The 18,616-nt window shown below is 51.3% G+C and overlaps 1 protein-coding gene and 1 long non-coding RNA gene across 4 annotated transcripts in view; one reads left to right on the forward strand and one right to left on the reverse strand.

Moving 5' to 3' along the window:
• Positions 1 to 39: 39 nt before the first annotated feature.
• LOC123352558 lies at positions 40 to 3,787 on the forward strand. Of its 2 annotated transcripts, XR_006574213.1 has the most exons (4): positions 40 to 120; positions 2,227 to 2,303; positions 2,484 to 2,683; positions 2,992 to 3,787. It is a non-coding gene; the product is annotated as an uncharacterized LOC123352558 (long non-coding RNA). The 2 variants fall into 2 exon arrangements; XR_006574212.1 differs by having other exon boundaries at positions 2,484 to 3,787.
• Positions 2,726 to 18,616, reverse strand: part of SLC27A4 (solute carrier family 27 member 4) — a 30,596-nt gene continuing 14,705 nt past the window's right edge. The window contains exons 11-14 of one of the 2 annotated variants that reach the window (XM_044992863.1): positions 17,855 to 18,019; positions 16,870 to 17,016; positions 15,791 to 15,878; positions 2,726 to 3,945 (exon numbers count right to left, since the gene is read on the reverse strand). In XM_044992863.1, coding sequence (XP_044848798.1) covers positions 3,837 to 3,945; positions 15,791 to 15,878; positions 16,870 to 17,016; positions 17,855 to 18,019 — 509 coding nt within the window. In that variant the 3' untranslated portion in view covers positions 2,726 to 3,836. Of the gene's footprint in view, positions 3,946 to 14,205; positions 15,879 to 16,869; positions 17,017 to 17,854; positions 18,020 to 18,616 lie in introns of those variants that run through there. The other variant, XM_044992864.1, reaches the window with a different exon arrangement.

Below are 18,616 nucleotides of genomic sequence, written 5' to 3' on the forward strand. Positions count from 1 at the left end.
AAAGGGCGGGCGCCGGGGCTGAGCTCCGCCCCCGGGGCTGTCATGTGGTGGGGGCCGCCCGGCCGTTCCGATCCAGGGGCTCCAGGAGCTGGGGCTTTGGGGAGCAGCAGGAACTCAGTGGTACCGTCACTGCGCATGCCCATGCGCCGGTGGTACGGGGCTGTCCAGCACCAAAGGCAGAGCCGGGGCACCTGCCCCCCGGCACCTAGCGGCAGAGCCCCTGGGGGGCGAGGGCCCCCGGCCCCCCGGTACCTAGCGGCAGAGCCCCTGGGGGGCGAGGGCCCCCGGCACCTAGCGGCAGAGCCCCTGGGGGGCGAGGGCCCCCGGCCCCCCGGCACCTAGCGGCAGAGCCCCTGGGGGGCGAGGGCCCCCGGCCCCCCGGCACCTAGCGGCAGAGCCCCTGGGGGGCGAGGGCCCCCGGTACCTAGCGGCAGAGCCCCTGGGGGGCGAGGGCCCCCGGCACCTAGCGGCAGAGCCCCTGGGGGGCGAGGGCCCCCGGCCCCCCGGCACCTAGCGGCAGAGCCCCTGGGGGGCGAGGGCCCCCGGTACCTAGCGGCAGAGCCCCTGGGGGGCGAGGGCCCCCGGCCCCCCGGTACCTAGCGGCAGAGCCCCTGGGGGAGGTGAGGCACAGGGCTCCCAAAGGCAGAGCCCCTGTAATGAGGGTTTGGGCCCCCAGCACCTGAAGGCAGAGCACCAGGGGGTGACAATATGCAGTCCCATGGCATCCAAAAGCTGTCTGCCAGTGTAGGGTACAGAGCCTAGTTCAACTGGGCCCTTCTCCCTTATGGGGGCCAATAGGTGCTAGTCTAATGCAAATAATAATAATAATAACCTGGCTCTGGCCTGTTCTGAAAGCCTCTCTGGAGGGTTTTTTTCCTCCTGTTTACAATATTTTATTGCAAAAATGGCATTGTCCCCATTCACTAGCTCAATGTCCCACCTGCCTTCCAAACTGAAGAAGCCTCTGGTTGAGCACTTTTTATGTCCTTCCATTGCTTTAAAAGTTGTAGTAAACCAAAATATTCACCTGATGTCAAGCAGGCAAATACAAGGAATGTGATCACCATTATTCAATCTGTGAATATGCAACATCTATATGGTCTGAGTGGTCCACTCAAGAAGCGACCCCCCATATTCTGAGTTAGACCATGAAAGGCCACTCCTGGAGTCTTGTGCTGCGGGAGTCAAGTTATGACTAAGTATCGTAAAGATTTGTCATGTTGAGGGCTGAACTGAAAATCTAGAGTTAAGCTACGTGTAGTTGGCTCAAATACACCCTGGTTGTTATAACTATGTAGCTGCAGGGACCAGACTAAAGCTTTGTCATGTGAGGGGGGATTCCAAAAGGAAAAGAGGTGTAGATTGGCGCCAGGACTTGGCTTGAGATGGAAAAGTCTCAGGGCCCGGTGCTGGGATTGTGAAGAGTTGGGCATGGCTCCTGACAGGTGGGGTAATCAGGAAGGAGACAGCAGTGGGGAACCTATTTTAATTACACTTTCATTAACATTCACATACCTAGTGTAGATGCAGCCATGCAAGGAGAAACACCAGAGCAATGTTTTGGCTGGCACAAGCACTGCTCCTTGGACGAAAGTGACAGAGAAAGTGTTGGCATGGAGAACAAGTAAACAAAGACCATCCAGGACCAGAGAATAAGCACAGTTCACAACCAAACCCCAAGATACTTAAGTGGGAAAAGGCATTTGATTGGCAGGTGAAAGTTTAAAGCTTCCAAGATGCCATGATCCAAAATGCCTGTGCTAAAATCCTCCCTCCTGCTGCTGCAACCAGGTCATCCCGCCCCTTTCCCCAGATTTTTTCACTGGCTTCCTGTCTCCTTCCACAGTAAAAAGTGGGCCTTGTTCGCCTTTCAGGGCTTATGCTCTTCGCTCTATCCTCTGCTCTCATTTCATTTTAGAAGTCAGCCAACAAATGCCACTACTGTTAGCCTTGAGCACACATAATCCTTCTGCAGAAAAACTCCGAGCTAAACCAATGTTCAGTACAAAACCTGGATAGTTTGCAGAGTGCTTAGGAATTTTTCTGAATGGAGATGGGCCAGGACAAAACCTGAGATCCAAACAACCCCTTGTAATATCTCTTCAACAACTCTCTCCTTCTTAGTAACACAATGGAAAAGAACTGTGTCAGATATTTTCCAGTGGTGAACTCAGATTGACCATCACCTACCATCCATCTATCTAGTTATGTGCTAATTTTTAACAGGAAAATAGGAAAGCCCAGAGTGGAACAGACTAGTCCAGTCTCCTGTCACCAACAGTGGCCAGATGCTCCGAAAGAAGGTATGATTTTGCATATAATAAAGGTCTTTGCGAATCAGCCTTCTATTCTATATAGGTTTTTAATAGCTCACTCATCACCATAATATTTGAGCGCCTTCTAGTGATGCATTAAGGAACTTGACTAACATCTGTTGTGTTTGTTCTCTCTCACCCACACACAGGTCTGTGTTTATGTTACAGAAGACAAGGTCAAAGAAATGTGCCTTGCACTTGGAGCAGAAGGTGGTGAGGTTTATGATGATGGTCCTTAGTTCCTGGTAGAGTCCAATCCACTGTCCGGACCAGCCCCCCGCCCCAAAAGTTCCGTCTCCTGCACAGACAAGCTTCACCCTTATGGTAGAGCGTTCCATTGTGCCAGAGGAGTGTAATTGTCCATCATGGTATTTATCCCAGAGTGTTAGTTGTTCTTTTAGATACCCTTGGCCCAGGCTTTGAGTGCCTTGAAGATAAGGATCGAGATGTTAAACTGGAGTCAATGTGCTATGCAAAGCCAGTGTAGGGAGCAGAGGACAGGTCAGGTGTGTTTGCAGTAGCCAGTGTTGCTGAGCAGATGTGCTGCAGCCTTAAACTATGTCGTACCGCACTGTACTACAGAAAGTATCAGGGATATGTGCAGGGTCTGGAGTTTCTGTTCCAAGTATTTGTTTATTGTGTTTGTCTTTCATTGGCTATTCTTTTTTGTTTCCAGAAGTAATATACGAGGCCAAACTAATAGGAGACCTGGTTTTCTCATGGCATTTCAGTTCCTGGATTGTAGGAATCTTACAAGAAGATTCATGTGTTAATATCTCTTCACGGCCAAAAATAAATACATCAGTAAAAACATAACAGCAGCATTATTTAGACTTTTTCAAGTATCCAGCTGTACAGTCCTAGAAACTGCCCTGGTACAACAGTCACTGAATACTTCAGACACTATAGATTCATTTTCATGGTCATTGTGTGTTTTGGGACATGGCAAATCCTCATCTTAGACCACACTGCTGAAATCAGAGCTGTCTGTGTCTCAAAATTCTCTTAGGCGAAAACTACCTCTCAATAAAATTTATATTGATCTGATTATTTGTAGAGTGCTGTAAACATACATGATCCATGTGAATAAGATGAGGTCTCCTGGCTTGAGAAATGTACATACAAACTCAGAAGAACACAATCCTCTGGGTTATGGTTCAAGCTGAAGAATGTGGATTTGCCATACCATGAATTGTTTAATCAAAGCTCAGGTTTGCTCAAAAATATACCGGCAAAATCTTCTGTTCTCTTACAAAGGGGCATCTTCCATTGATTTAACTGGGATTGCACAGGGGTAACCAACAGCAGCATCTGGCCCACAAGAGTCCAATTAGCATTCATAGCCATGTAAGTGGTATTGTCGGAGTGGATACCCCAAGCTGATGTGCTTCTGCTTGTAACAGGAAACAGTCCAGACTTGCCTTGCTACAATCTCACTGATGCTCATCTCAGTTCCCCACCCACAGATTCAACAGCACCAAACAAAAGATAAGGTCACAAATTTGTTCTCCGCTGGAAAATTTAACCACATAATAAAAAGGGGTTTGATTCTTTCCTCTGACCTCTTTTCTTGTTTGTTTCTTCTCTCTCCTCTGGAGCATGGAAGGGAAAGGCCTCCTCCCCTTGAAGCCTGTGTATTCAAGAAGAAACGGTTTGGGTTTGTTGTGGCATTTTACAGGGAAATTAAGTTTATAAATAAGGGATTTACAATGAGGCCCAGTGCTACGAGGAAGCATTTTAACAGGGAGCCTTGTAGAGAGGATTCAATTATTTTTCCACAAAGGGTCAGGGGAATCCATAAACAGCTGTTTGCATCCCTCCACACAGCAAGTCAAACTTCAAGGCGAACAATAGATGGGAAAACTGGAGCCATCTCTGCAGCAGTGACAATGGGTTTCCTTACTCCGGCCTTTGTTTGATTTCCCAGTCTCAGTTTTGAACTCCCTCTGCATCAGAGAAAGGAGAGGGGGCTTGGGGCGGAGGGGGGGGGGGAACAGTGAGAGGGGAGGGAGGGTCAGTGGGAGTTAAAGCCTTTTGCAGCCTTTCTCTCCCATTCATGTGGTAATTGGGTGTCAAGCAGAGATCAGTAAGATGGAGCCCGGCCTCTGTGCCCGGGTTAAACTGCAGCAAAAAGAAAGCGGGAGCTGAACCGATGGAGCACTGAATGTCATTACAGCTCACAGGAAGCTGCCTGCCTCCCCCAGGAGGCACTTCTGTTCCGGCTGGGGTGTTGTGCTGTGGGGAGTGCAAGGCTTTTTAATTCATGGGATTGCTGAAAGCAGCTAAACAAAGCCCGAGGGCATTAAACAATACCGCACCCCCGTCTCTACCTTCAATAGGGGGCTCTAAACAGGCATTTAACCTTCAGAATAGCTGAAAGTGATACTCAAAGCTGAAAACACAGCTAACCCTCTGCTGCTTAGTCCTTATTATTGCTGAGCCGGAGGCCACTTGGATGGCTAGGGGCTCCTGCGCAGGGGAAGGCCGCTCCTCGAGCCTTGACTTCCTGGTCCCTTTTGGTTATTCCTAACACTCATTTCTCTAGCAGGATGACAAGCGTGCACGGCCCTTTACTATAACCTGCATGTGCCATGCAAAGGACAGGATCTCTAGCCTGCACACACTAAGGGCCTCTGAGGGGCAGGAATGTACCTCCCTGGGCTTGGTCTTCGCAGGGCTTCAGCACATCCCAGAACCAAGGCCAGGGAAAGAGTGAATCATGCTGCAAGGAGAAGGCCATGGCAGTAACACAGGTTCCACTTCACAGGCCTTCAGAACCAGGCATGAGCTGGAATGGGGTCCTGGGAGAAACATGCTGAAATCCCATCTGCAGGCCACAGCGAGGGTTGGGGTAATCTGCTTCTGACAGAGTCATACCCCCCGCCCTCTGAATGCTGACAAACTAGGCCTGACCGAGTTGAATTATCTCTGTACTCTTCATGGGTTTGATTCCACACCGTTAGTCAATAGGATCAGGATCAAGACCCAAATTATTCTGGAAAGGCAAATCATCTGCCTCTGGAATGGGCCAGATTGTGCCAAGTGTACGGTATTTAAAAAAATATACCTCCCCCTAGGCTTCCTGAGCAGGGTCATTCATGTGTTTGCTGACCAGTGGGGCTCTTTGGTAATGAGCAATCATTTTGATTTAAATCAGAACGGACCCCTCCCTCACGGCACCTCTCTGCAGCACCCCCAGAGACCTGGGCTTTATCACAAGGTAAGGAGCGTTTGACATTTTTGTGGGACTCCTCTCCACCTTATTAAAACAGCACAGCACTGATCAAAAACACATGGCAGGGAATCTCTCTGGCCTAAGTTTTACTTTTAATTATACTGGAACTACACTGTGGAATCATGTATTTACATTTCTAAGGAATTCATCAAAATACAGTCCATCCTTGTAGCGCTGCACGCTTCCTTCTGTACTTTCAAAAACCTAGAGGCAATGATAGTCTGCACAGTGCATTATACAAGTACATGCATTTCACTGTGTGTAAAGACAACATGGAAAGAGACGTCATGAATAGGACCAATTATAAGGGTTTTAAAAAAGTTTTACAGCCTTTCAAAGTAGTAAAAATGTTTCATAATTTTCCTTTAACATTTAAAAGACTTGATCCTGCAATTGCTGAGCATCTCGCAGGACTGGGTCCTTCATCTATATTGTAATATTCCCCTGCACTCTTTGCAAACCAAACATGGCTGCACCAGACGAGTGCATGACAGCCAGACAGCAAAATTAACAAGAAACAGGAGTTAAAAGTATTATTACTACTACTGTAATAGTATTTTCACCGTCCAAGTTGAGAGGGCGCAAAAAGCGATCAGCATAAATGGTGAAATGTAAATTAGCTTGGTAAAACTCTTCCACTTTTCACAAACTAAGGGGTTAATATGCAGTGTTATTGTAGTCATGTTAAGAACATAAGAACGGCCATACTGGGTCAGACCAAAGGTCCATCTAGCCCAGGCTCCTGTCTTCTGACAGTGGCCAATGCCAGGTGCCCCAGGGGGAATGAACAGAACAGATAATCATCAAGTGATCCATTCCCTGTCGCCCATTCCCAGCCTCTGGCAAACAGACCTTCACTTGGTCCCAGAAGATTAGAAAGACAGTGGGTGAGGTCATATCTTTTATTAGACCAACTTCTGTGGATGAGAGAAGCTTGAAAGCTTGTCTCTCACCAACAGAAGTTGGTCCAATAAAAGATATGACCTCACCCACCTTGTCTCTCTAACGGGTTAATAGTAATCAAGAAAGGGATTCATTTTTAAAGTAAGATTTTTAACCTTATGCAATCACCTTTACTAATGTTTCATTCAAAAACAGAATAATATTTCACACTCACAAAGCACTTTTCATCTACTCAGGGCTGTACAAACATTAACTAATTGATCAGAAAAGAGAAGCAAGTCCCACGCAGTGTCCTCCAGAACAGAGATGGGATGAAATTAGTTTATTTCCTTTTTTTTTAAAAAAGCACATGCATCAGGTTTCATTACGACAAGCCACTGGCTGCTTCTTGCCAACCACTGCTTTCATTGGAACTGTTGCATCTATGCACTTAAGCCCTGATTCCGAAAAGCACGTAGGCACCTACTCAAGGACCAATGACTTCAATGTGCTTAAGTGCTTTGCAGAATCAGGACCTTAAAAAAGACACCATGAGCCTGATCCAAAACCCATTGAAGTCAATGGATTTTGCATCAAGCCCCATTACACCATCTGTAGCAACACATCAACCTTTATTAAGTGCAAAACTAGCCCAAGTTGCATGTGATCTGGCTCGTGCCACCAGATTTACCGTAGGGGGGGAAAGTGCTACAATTGTCTATAGTAATGACTCCAAACAGTTCAGAAACACAAGCGTAAACTATAGCGGTGTGACATTACAGGAGCGTACTACAGTGACAGCTGTCGACATAGACCGGTGAGGCCCGATTTTCAAATGCTCAGCACCCCCAGTGGGAGCCCGGGATTGAAAAGAGCTCAGTGCCCATGTTGGCACCTAAATAACGTCAACCCAACACTCTAAGCTCTTTTGAAAATCTCATCACTTATTTAAGCCCCTAGATGGGAGCTGAGCTGCTTTGAGACTCAGACCCTGGTTGGGGGGGAAGTGGGGGGGAAGCGCCTTAGAAAATTCCAGCCATACAGGTGGCATACATAGCTAGATTAGACTTCTGACCCAAGGTCTGCTGATTGCTTTTTTCTTGGCATGCAGTTGGCCACGGTGCTTCCCATTTCTTAAACACTCAGTCTCCCCACTACAAGAGCTCGCTGCTTGACCCACTGCTTGAGATCCCAAAGCTCCCATCCAAACAACCACACACTCCCCGCTGCTACAATCATTCTCAACGTCATAGCTTCCATCAGACATACGTAGCCACAGATGAAGCCCAGCCAAGCTCTCTGCAGGAGCCCAGCACCTCATGCTCCGGATGGATCTCATGTCTCCAGCCATGCACCGGCACCAACAGCACAAGCTTGTTTTAATTTTGATTAGGTTAATTAAAAAAACAAAACCTGATCACTAGCAGTATCTCTGAGGCAACAGTCCCCAAGGGATCTGGGCTCTGTTACACGCAAGAAAAGCACATCGCTTCCCCTAAGGAAAAGGTCAAATGCTCCTATCCCCTCCTGCACAGATTAAAAATGTGCATCCCTAGGTGCTATATTCCATAGTGCCCACAGCAGGGATAATGTTGCCCCTCAGCTCTTAGTTTTTGCCATTGACTTCAAGCAAGCCATGATTTCACTTGTTATTTTTAGCGCTAGCCTCAGGAGACCCTCTTTGGAACGAATCCAGTTCGATTTGGGGTTCCAAATTAAACCAGAACGATGGCTGAATGGTGCTGAAATCTTGCAGGCCAATAGCACCAGATTTCAGCCCCCTGTGGTGGGAATGTTACAAGACAGAGCTCACAGGGGATTTCTGCCATTTCGAATCTGGCAAGAGCATCGGAACTTGCAAGATGTCTACCCTCTTGGGTGGCATCTGAGGTTGTCCTTCGGCTGCCCAGGTTGTACCTGTTTTGCAGTTCAACAGACGTCATCGGGCTTCAGGGCTGTTAACCTGGCACCTTTCAGCAGCTCTAAATTAACTTAAAACGGTGTGTCCCCATCAATCAATCTCCCTTCACATCTGGCTCTAGAGGAGCCGGAGTCTCTCATCGATTTTTAATTGTACCATACAGCGCCCAGCTACTTCTGTGACGGGTGCTCTGGAGAAGCTGCACCACCACCTCAGGCCCTGAGGTAACAGAGGTGAGGACAGAGCCCCACCGCTCAGACCGCACCTCCCTCAGGCTGACACATCAGGAAGGCTGCGTGTGAAGCAGGAGCATGGGCAGCTTACGTATGTTCACTCAGCGTGGCACACGCTCGCCTCACTCCTTGGCTTTTAGGAATGCCACTTGCTGACCCAAAAGCCCCTCTCACCATCTAACTGCAGGGCAGGCTTTTACAGACAGCCCAGAGGTTGGCATTCCAATACCACTGCGTCCACAGGCCTCTGGCCGCCTGCGTCAGGACGCCAGCTGCTGTGGCAATGTTCTTGTTCTTACAAGAGGTGTGGGCCTCCTCCTTGTGCTGGGGGCCCCATCTGCCTTGGGAAAGGGGAGTCAGTGGGAGGAGCTGCTGTCGACAACCTGATCTGCGAGGGCCATGCACAGTAGAGGAGGAAGGGGGGCATGGGACAGGGCCGCCGGCTTGGAGATCTCATTTCTCCTGACGCTATCAGGGTCTGACCCCATGGCGGCTTATTGCAGCCGCTTTACACACCGGCTAGATCTCCCTCGCCTCCATTTATGCACCTTCCTTTGGTGCACGTCAGCTTGAAAGCTCTGGGCCATGCCCCACGCCCGCACCCCTTTGTTCTGCTCCCACGGGCTGAGCGTGAAATCCCAGCAGAGCACACACAGACCAGTACCGCAGGCCCTTGTAGGTGCTGGGGCGGTGTTAGCCGTGCCCAGCACCCCCTCCACTGGCAGCTGCAGGAGCTGCACTTTGCTCATGCTTCTCAGTGGCAACAGCCCAAGGAGACGCAGAGGTTGAAAGGACCCCCCAGGTGGCCTAGTCTCCGCACGCATCCTGGTGTGGGCCAACGGCCTCCCTGGTACATACAGCAGCAGCTACAAGGGAAGCAGAAGCTTAATGGAAACAACAGGCCCCCAGTTTGCTCCCTCCCCTTTGGTGTGTAAAATCCAGTTAATTCTTCCAGCTGCACCTCCTGCTGCCACCATAGAATGGAGAAGCCAGGCTGGGCCCTGGGGAGTTCATTGACAAACATGGGATGGGGCAGAGTTGCCCCCTGGCCAGTTTTTCACCAGCCTGGCCGGTGCTGTCTTTCATTTGCCAAAAGAAATTGTGCCACGTGCTGGGGGGGTTTTCACTTGGAAGCAACATGCCCTGTATAAGCGGCGCACGATATTCGTGTAACTACCAAGCACCTACACAGCACATGGCTGGGAGGTGGGAACGTGACAGCGGCCGCCCGGGTCCTACGCAATGTACTGGGACTTCAATGAGCCTGTCATAACCGTGCAGTGCCAGGGACCAACCCACAGCGTGCAAGCAGGGAGGGGTAAGGAGCAAGGTGGGAGAGGAAGGGCCTCCTGGTAGGGGGCTTCCATCTCTCAAGGGCTGTTTCCCCTCTTTTTGAAGGGCGGGGGGAAGGCCCACTGGCTAGTTGGGTTTTTTTTGCATTGTGGAGGTGGCAACTCTAGAACGAGGCCTTTCTCCACTGAGCCCCTCTTGGTGGTCTCTGGGCTAAAGCGGCCACCACAGCATCCGCCCCAGAGAGGAAGAGTTGGTGGAGATGGGCAGTAGCAGTCCAGCTCCTTCATTCCTTCCCATCCCTAAAATCTCATCCATTCACTCCACACAGGCTTCCCAAATCCAGCCCCACATGCTGTTCCACAGGGCTCTGATCACCTGTGGGGCAGGATTTGCCCCTGTAAATGGGATTTGGAACAGGAAGGCATCAACAGCAACTGGCAACCCTACAGTAACAAAGCAAGTGCTGGAAGGAAAACATCTCGACAGGAGACCAGATTTCAGTTTCGTGTGGCCTGATGAAAATCCTAAATAGAAAACCAGCACATGGGAGACTGGAAAGTGATTGGGGGCAGGGGGAGGTTGGGAGGGTTTGATTCCTGACAGAAACCAGATTTTCTCTAGGACCATTATCATAGGTGGGGCTCGTAGAACTGCCCAGTGCTGAGTAACTGCCCAACACATCCCATGGCAAATTAATTATGATTATTATTTTGGAAGATTTCAGTCAAAACGGTCCAGACATTTCCAAGGAGAAAGATGGGGTTTTGCCCATGTTAAAAGATGCTGGTGGCTTTTTCTTTGAGAAGCTGTAGTGCCACCACCCTTAGCAGGGACTAGAAAGTCGGGGCAGGGGGGAGGTATTAGGGAGCTGCCATTTGCTATCCTTGTGAAAAGTCTACCCAAATATGGCCAAGTCCTACGCCTTTGAAAATTAGTAATTTGCACATGCTTAGCAGAGATGTCTTCAATTTTAGCAGCTAAATTCCCCAAAGATTCACACTTCCATGCTCCAGCATGGTACCGATAAGCTCATTTTCCACATGGAGAAACTGAGGCAGAGCAAGTGGCAGTGACTTGGCCAAGGTCTCTCACTGAATTATCAGCAGAGCTACAAAGAGAAGCTAGGACCCTTGACTACCAGGACCCTAGTCTAACCGTCAGATCCTTCCTTCTGTCGCCTGCAACAGCTCTAATATAATAAGAGGATAGTTAGGAGTTTCTTCCTCCTTTTGCAGGTGGATAGAGCAAATCTTAGCAATTGTGAACATAGACTTGAGCTTCAATTTCAGGTTTCCAGGACTGCAGGCACAGTGTGAAACACGGCATCCTAAAATCCAAGTGCAAGAGAATTTGAAATCCACTAGTGGCCATAATGATCCCACGATTTTATTTCACATCAGGATTTACAAGCCCGGCTTAGGCTTGACATGTGGAAACAGACGAGGTCATGTGACAATGGTCAGAGAACATGAAAGCGGTCCCATCCCACTCCTCTTCCTCCAAGCTGATGGTAGAGATAGCCCTGTGGGCTGCCACCTCCCAGCACCGTCCCACACTGCCCTGCCCCAGCCCCTTCCTGAGTGTCATCATTTCAACATCTAGTCAGTGCAGGGAAAACAAACATTTGGCTGCTGGATGGACTCGCTGGGACATGCAAGAAGGAGGGACCAGATGCGCGTACAGAGAAACATTCCAGTGCGGTGAGGCAGGGGAAGGGGTGGACTGCAGAGCGGAGGAGAAAGGGAGCCCAGTGCCGAGGACAGAAACACACCTGGCAGTGCAAGTGGGGAACTGCTCCTCTGAACGCAACAGTGATGGGCTTAGCAAGGCTTCTGCTCTGAAGGGTGGCCTATGAGTTCCCTTCCTGGCAGGGCGTGTTCAACCCCACGGCTTGCCCCCATATAACCACGGGGCACATGTGGAACTGGTTTATTAGGCAACACGCTGCTCTGAAGGCTGGTCTCCTCGCTGCTGCCCTGAGCTATGCTGAAGTCAGAGTCCCATTGACGTGCGTGGGCATCACATGCAGAGGGAGCACAGGCACGCGGCTGCCAAGCCCCTTGCCACCAGCTGTTTCATTCTTCTTCAATCAGCTCCTCCCCAGCCAGACAGGGCCTGGTGCCAGGGGGCATGGCCCATTTTTAAAGCTCTGCGAAGCAACAGCTTCTATCCCTCCACTTACACGGCCCTCCTCAGCGCAACACCCAAGGGAGCCTGGCCCCTCAGGATAGTCTGAGCCAGCGGGGCTCCCTTGGCTTACACTGCAGTGCTAGGGCTCGGGGAGAAAAGTCCTTTGCTCTTCTCCACCAGGGCAGAGGGATAAACATGGGGATAGCCCAGGCAATGAGGGGGTGCAGATTGTGTGCGTGTCTCCCGCCCCCTCCTTTTCCCCCACTGATCTCAGGCACCATTTAGTCTCATGGTGACGGGCTGAATTACAGAACACTTTTAAAGGAACAAGCTCTCTCACTAGGAGAGGACACGGAGAGGGGGCTTTGGATTGGAGTCGGAACGAAGCCACCAGCCTAGGATTGCTTGCTCACCCACACTCTGCCGCTGATCCCGTTTGTAGATCAGAGTCATTTGCTCTGGAGTGACCTCACGGCACCCTGGCTGGGACTGCTGCTACACCAGCCTGGAGAGCACGATGCAGGGACAGAACTGGGGAGTGAGCCGCTGTTTTCCTTAAAATAATGCACTGCAAATGCTGCGGGCTGATTCAGAGGCCCTGGATGCACTAGGAAGAAAGGTTTTCCCCCCCCTATGTTAGGCAGCCTTAGGTGCCCCCAGGTGTTTTCCTGGACTTACTAACAGGAAAGTAACAAACGACTGTGTCCATACAGTTAATTCAGGCTCTAGCCCAAGCCCCCTTACCATGCATGCACAAAGACCTCGAACCCCTTCTTGCAGGTGCTTTAATCCCAGGCTAGCTGACTGCGGGGGGAAGGTAGAGAGGGAGGTGAGAACCAAGGCTCTGCTTTAACTCAAGCTGGAACTAGGGTGACCAGACAGCAAATGTGAAAAATTGGGATGGGGGGGGGGAAAAATAGGAACCTATATAAGAAAGAGACTCAAAAATTAGGACTATCCCTATAAAATCGGGACATCTGGTCACCCTAGCTGGAACCCACCAACTTTGCAGTAAGGAGAGACAAAAAAAAATCACTCCAGTGCTGGTAGCCTTCCACTGCCTTCCCCCAGTGCCCCCTGCAGGACAGACAGACATTCTCCCACAATTGACTGAGGAAAAAACAATCGTAGAGCATCTCAGCACAAAGAACCATGGACTAGTCCCCAGACACACACAGGGGAACACAGAAACATACACACTAATGGGGACAGGGCTTTGTTGTTGGGATGTCACACCTAAGCTCTGCTAACCTGAGTGCCCAGACCTAGGTGCTAATCACCCAGGTTAGCTGTACAGTGAAGACAGACCCTAGGATTTTATCACAGAATGTTGCCAAACACCTGTCTTCTTCGGCAGCGTGGTCACCCCCACTAGGTCTCCTTGCGGTGCCTGCACTGGCTGCAAACCCATCTCTCCCCACGCTACAGTGGGGTATTGCCACTGCCCCCCCACCTGCTGGCTGGAGGCCATAACTATTCGCCCTAGTAATACAACTACCGCAGATGGAGAAGCTCCTTTAGCTCACATCACAGAGACCTGTGGTTTTGGAGCAGTGGATCCCAAATTCTAGCTTGGCCAGGGGACGCACTGGATGACTGGGGAGCCAGCCACAGGAGTATGTGAGCGAGACTCAGGTTCCTTCATTCAAGCCTGGGTGTCACAAGTGCAGGAAGCTGGGTATGAGTCAGCAGTGTGCCCTTGTTGTCAGGAAGGCTAACAGCATTTTGGGCTGTATAAGTAGGGGCACTGCCAGCAGATCGAGGGACGTGATCATTTCCCTCTATTCGACATTGGTGAGGCCTCATCTGGAGTAGTGTGTCCAGTTTTGGGCCCCACATTACAAGGAGGATGTGGAAAAATTGGAAAAAAGAGTCCAGTGGAAGGCAACAAAAATGCTTAGGGGGCTGGAGCACATGACTTATGAGGAGAGGCTGAGGGAACTGGGATTGTTTAGTCTGCAGAAGAGAACGAGGGGGGATTTGATAGCTGCTTTCAACTACCTGAAAGGAGGTTCCAAAGAGGATGGATCTAGACTGTTCTCAGTGGTAGCAGATGACAGAACAAGGAGCAATGGTCTCAAGTTGCAGTGGGGGAAGTTTAGGTTGGATATTAAGAAAAACTTTTTCACTAGGAGGGTGAAGCACTGGAATGGGTTATCTTGGGAGGTGGTGGAATCTCCTTCCTTAGAGGTTTTTAAGATCAGGCTTGACAAAGCCCTGGCTGGGATGATTTAGTTGGGATTGGTCCTGCTTTGAGCAGGAGGTTGGACTAGATGACCTCCTGAGGTCCCTTCCAACCCTGATATTCTATGATTCTAAGCATACCAAAGAAAGCAGATACCTACTGTGCTGATAGACGGATGGACATACAGAGACACTGTTCTCAGGACTCATTCTGCTACAGTGTAAACACAACATGTACTTTTCCCTGAATAGATCTTTCCTGCTCTCTCATCCAGCCCCCCATGGGATCACACAGACTCAGATGAGGCGAAGGGTGACGCACTTCGAATGTGAACAGATGGATTTTCCAAGATGCCAAGCACTGCCCCCCCACAACAAGGTTTGCAGGTGCTCAACACCTCAGCAAGAAAATAAAAGCCATGTGATTAGTGGCCTGGTCTTTACAATGGTGAGGCGCGTGAGACACAGCCAGGTTGGCAGGTGCCACAACACCAGATCAGCAGCATTGCACCCCTCACCCGGGGCATAAACTCCAGCTGAGAGCAGCCCCAAGGAGGCTCAATTCCACAAGGTCACAGCTCCAGTCCCCTCCTGCTCCTGGACAGGCAGACCTGGGAACCGACAGCCTGCGGCCTTGTGCCCTAACCTCTGGAAGAGAAGAACCAGGCCCAGATGAAGGGGGATGTCCTCATGTGAGGAAAAAAGAGAGAGAAGGATATTTTAGCAGCAGGATGCCCCCGTCACCCAGCACACAAACCTGGGGCAGATTAAAAAAAAATACAATAAATTAAGGCCCCCCCCCCCCCAAAAAAAGTATGATCATAAAAATAGAAAAATCATCCCCTGAAAAGAATGAGGCATGGCAGACACACTTGCCCTTCCCTCCTCTGAGCCCCACAATATCCTCCCCGTCCTTCCCCCAGTACGCTCTCCCTCACCCCCTCAAAGTTGCAATGCGTCAACAGTGAACCGCAAAGAGGGCAATGTTTTTGGCCACAGCCAGCTGGTTGGTTCAGTGTGGACTGCAAAGCTCACCTCAGCTTAGCTGCTTTGAGGGAGGGCCAGGACCCCATTGTCCGTGGGGGCCTGAGAGAGGCACTACTGCCATCAGCCCTTTTTGGACCCTGCAGTGTGAGCAGGACAGCAAAGGAGAGAAATAAACAACGGCAGGGAAATGGAGGCCCATGGAAGGTGGGCGCCCCCCATCTCTGCCATCTTGGCCTGGCAAAGGTCCCATGCCCCTGATCTTTGCCATCTTGGCCTGGCAAAAGTCCCACATCCCTGGCCCTAGATGAATATAAGACCCCATGCTCACAGCCCAGGGGGCCACCCTGGTATGAAGTAGAAAATAAAGCCGTAATGATTCTATACTTTGGTACGTAACCTCCCGCCCCCGCCCACCAATCTGTGTCTGTAAAACTTGTTAAATAAAGCTCGCGCCTGCCCTTCGTGTCATCCTTTAACCCTTTCCTTCCTCGTTCTGACACAGCAGAGGGATCTGAGAGGCGACTTGCAGAGCCTCGCCCATTACAGCTTCTGTTGTCCTGACTGGATCCTCTTGAAGGCCTCCATGTCCAGTGGGAGGTAGCAGCCTTGCCTGGAGTCCAGGAAGTACAGCCTGTCCTTCACCACGGTGGGGTCAAATCCGTCCCTGCGCAGCTCCACCTTCTGGAACTTGTAGGTGCCTGGGGTGGAAGCAGCAAGGGGTTAGGGGCAGCGGTGGGGAAGGAAGGTGGCCTGTGGACGCCACGGTAGCTTCCCTATTCCGCCACTCCACCTTTTCAACAGGTGCCTCCCCTTTGGAAATCAAGCCTGCCACCCTCCACTGCCACTAGGAACACCCACAAGGAGGGAATCAGCCCATCCACCCCTTGTCGGATCCTGCCCGCAGCATGGCTGAGACGGGACTAGCAGACACAGCCCTTGCTAACCGGATTCTAGGGCTATGCCGCACCTTAGGGTGAGCCAGTTTGCATCAGGGATTGAATTTAGGGCCTCTCCATCTCAAAGTGTGAGTCTCTATTGACTGAGAACTCTCTGCTGTGAGGCCCAGCCGCCCCTAGAGGAGGACAAGGCACCACACTGAGCGAGCGTGCGTTCCACCAGCCCCGTTCTCCTGCAACACCTTTCTCTCACCATGTGCTGCAAACCATGGCCCCCTTGGAAAGCTCACAGTGCATCCTCAGCCATCACCCGCCCATCTCCCCTGCTCGTGCTAGAGTGCCACTACCGACAGCCGGGTTTAAAAACACAGTCAGCCAGCCAGCGGGGCCAGGACCTCCAAGAGCCAGGACCTGGCGCCCCACAGCTTTGCAAGGCGTGTGGTCACCAGTGTATGCAGGCATCGAACACCCAGGCGCCATCCCAGTGGAGGGAGTGAAAAAGAAAAACGGACTTGCTAAAAAGTGAGACTTTCCAGTCCCTTTACATGCCGAGAATTAAGCCGCCCCGGCCCACCTGCCGTCAGTCAGGACACCCCCATTTTAGAGGGAGAAGCCGTGGCATGGATGGGGAAGTGACCCACCTCTGGTCACACAGTGAATCAGTGACAGTCAGGAATAGACCCCTGACTTCAAGTCTCCCCTATTCCAGACAGGTCCTTTCCAGAAGCCAGGAGACCACTCCTGGCTTTTTGTCAGTTCAGAAGGAAAGTGTCCCCAGCTGGGGCGGGCTCACTTGTCTTGTGGACTTCTGGCAGCACTCGCAAGAAGACGGGCCGTGCGTACAAGGGCAGGGCCTTCTTCAGCTCATTGGCAAAGCTCTCCAGGTTGCAGGAATTCTTGGGGTCAGCAATGGCTGCCATCCCTGCCTTCCCCTCGGTGCCTGGAACGCAGGACAGAAGGTGATGCACACAGCAGGAGGGGGCCGGTGCAATCATTCAGTCACATACACCCCCCCCCCCAGCGGGGGAGCAGCTTCAGCAAGCTCGGTGCGCCAGCTGGCCCTGGGCACAGCTTGGAGGCCTGCAGCAATATGCCTCAGACTAGACACAACACAGCCGCAGAAACCCACAACACGGCAGATAATCCAGAGGGCTCTGGAATGCCAGGCCGTTAGCAATGTGTTTAAGAGGCAGAGGCAACACACACACCCAGCCCCAAGGCTCAGATTAAATAATGCATCAGCGACACAATCTCCATCCTTCAGCACCACATACATACACCTCAACCCCCAACACTGAGCCCCTTGCCAGCGTCTCCGGCATCAGCCCCTGGTTGAACACGCATCCAGGAAAGCCCCAATCTCTCAGCGCTGCTGCGATGGCTTTGGCTGGATGCCGTTGCCCTACAAGCCAAGATACCAGCGATACCCTCATCCCATTGGAGCTGCCTTTGGCTGAGTTAACTCCAAAGGTTAGCGAGAATGGGACTGGCTCTGCCCTGCATCTTGTGTTGTCATTTACCCCCAGGCAAACCAGATTGACTGGAAACTCTCACCTAAAGTGTTTCATGCACCCATGGCCTAAAGATGGGAGGTTCTGCATCCCAATCCTGACCTCTCCTCCTCCCTCTCCCATGCAGCAGGATAAACAAAGAGACTCACAGGATGGAGACCAGGGCCCAGGCACCAAGTGCCAAAGGGATGAAGGGCTATCACCCCCGAACTTAGGGCAAAGGAAGGCTGGCAAGAGCAGAGGGCCACTCCCCTCATCCCTGGTTACCTGGCACCTCCACCCCGTAGACGACGACGTCGGTCATGTGGAGGATGCGGCTCAGAGTCCCTTCCACCTCTGTTGTGGAGACATTCTCGCCCTTCCAACGGAAGGTGTCCCCAGTGCGGTCCCGGAAGTACATGTAGCCATATTCATCCATCATCAGCACGTCTCCTGGGGGAGCCAGAGGAAGTCAGAGGAGCCTACAGGCTCCCAGGGTCGGAGTCACCATAACCCTCTGCTCTTCTAGAGTGCCCTCCAGCCAGGCCTCACTATCCCCCAGCCTGAGGCAGCTCATGATTGTTAGCACCATTCAACAGCTGGGGACTGGGGCCACAGAGAGGGGAAGTGACCTGCCCGCCAGGAGTCGTGGGCAGAGCTGGGATTAGAACCCAGGAGTCCTGGCTCTTGGGCCGTGCGGAGCAGTGGAAGGAAGTTAAAGCAACAACCTGGGCTTAACAATCTATCAAGACCCTGCCACTGGATTCGTTGGGTGACCCTGGACAAATCACTTCCCCTCAGGGTCTCAAAAGGATAAACTATCCCGCCCCAGTTCTTGGGTCAGGGAGCGGAGTTGGGATTCTTAGTTCCTGTTTGCAAAGTGGTTAGAGGGGGCAGATGGGAGGCTCCGCAAGGGGGAGTGTGACTGAGCGAGATCGCCAGGTACGGATGGGGACAGCAAGCAGAGCATTAACCAAAGGCTTTGCTGGGACTAGCAAGGCGACCCTGGAGACCAAGTGAACCTGTCAGTGCCAACCCCCTCCTCTCAGA

The sequence above is a fragment of the Mauremys mutica genome, chromosome 18 (genome assembly GCF_020497125.1).
Source record: "Mauremys mutica isolate MM-2020 ecotype Southern chromosome 18, ASM2049712v1, whole genome shotgun sequence".
NCBI lineage: Eukaryota > Metazoa > Chordata > Testudines > Geoemydidae > Mauremys > Mauremys mutica.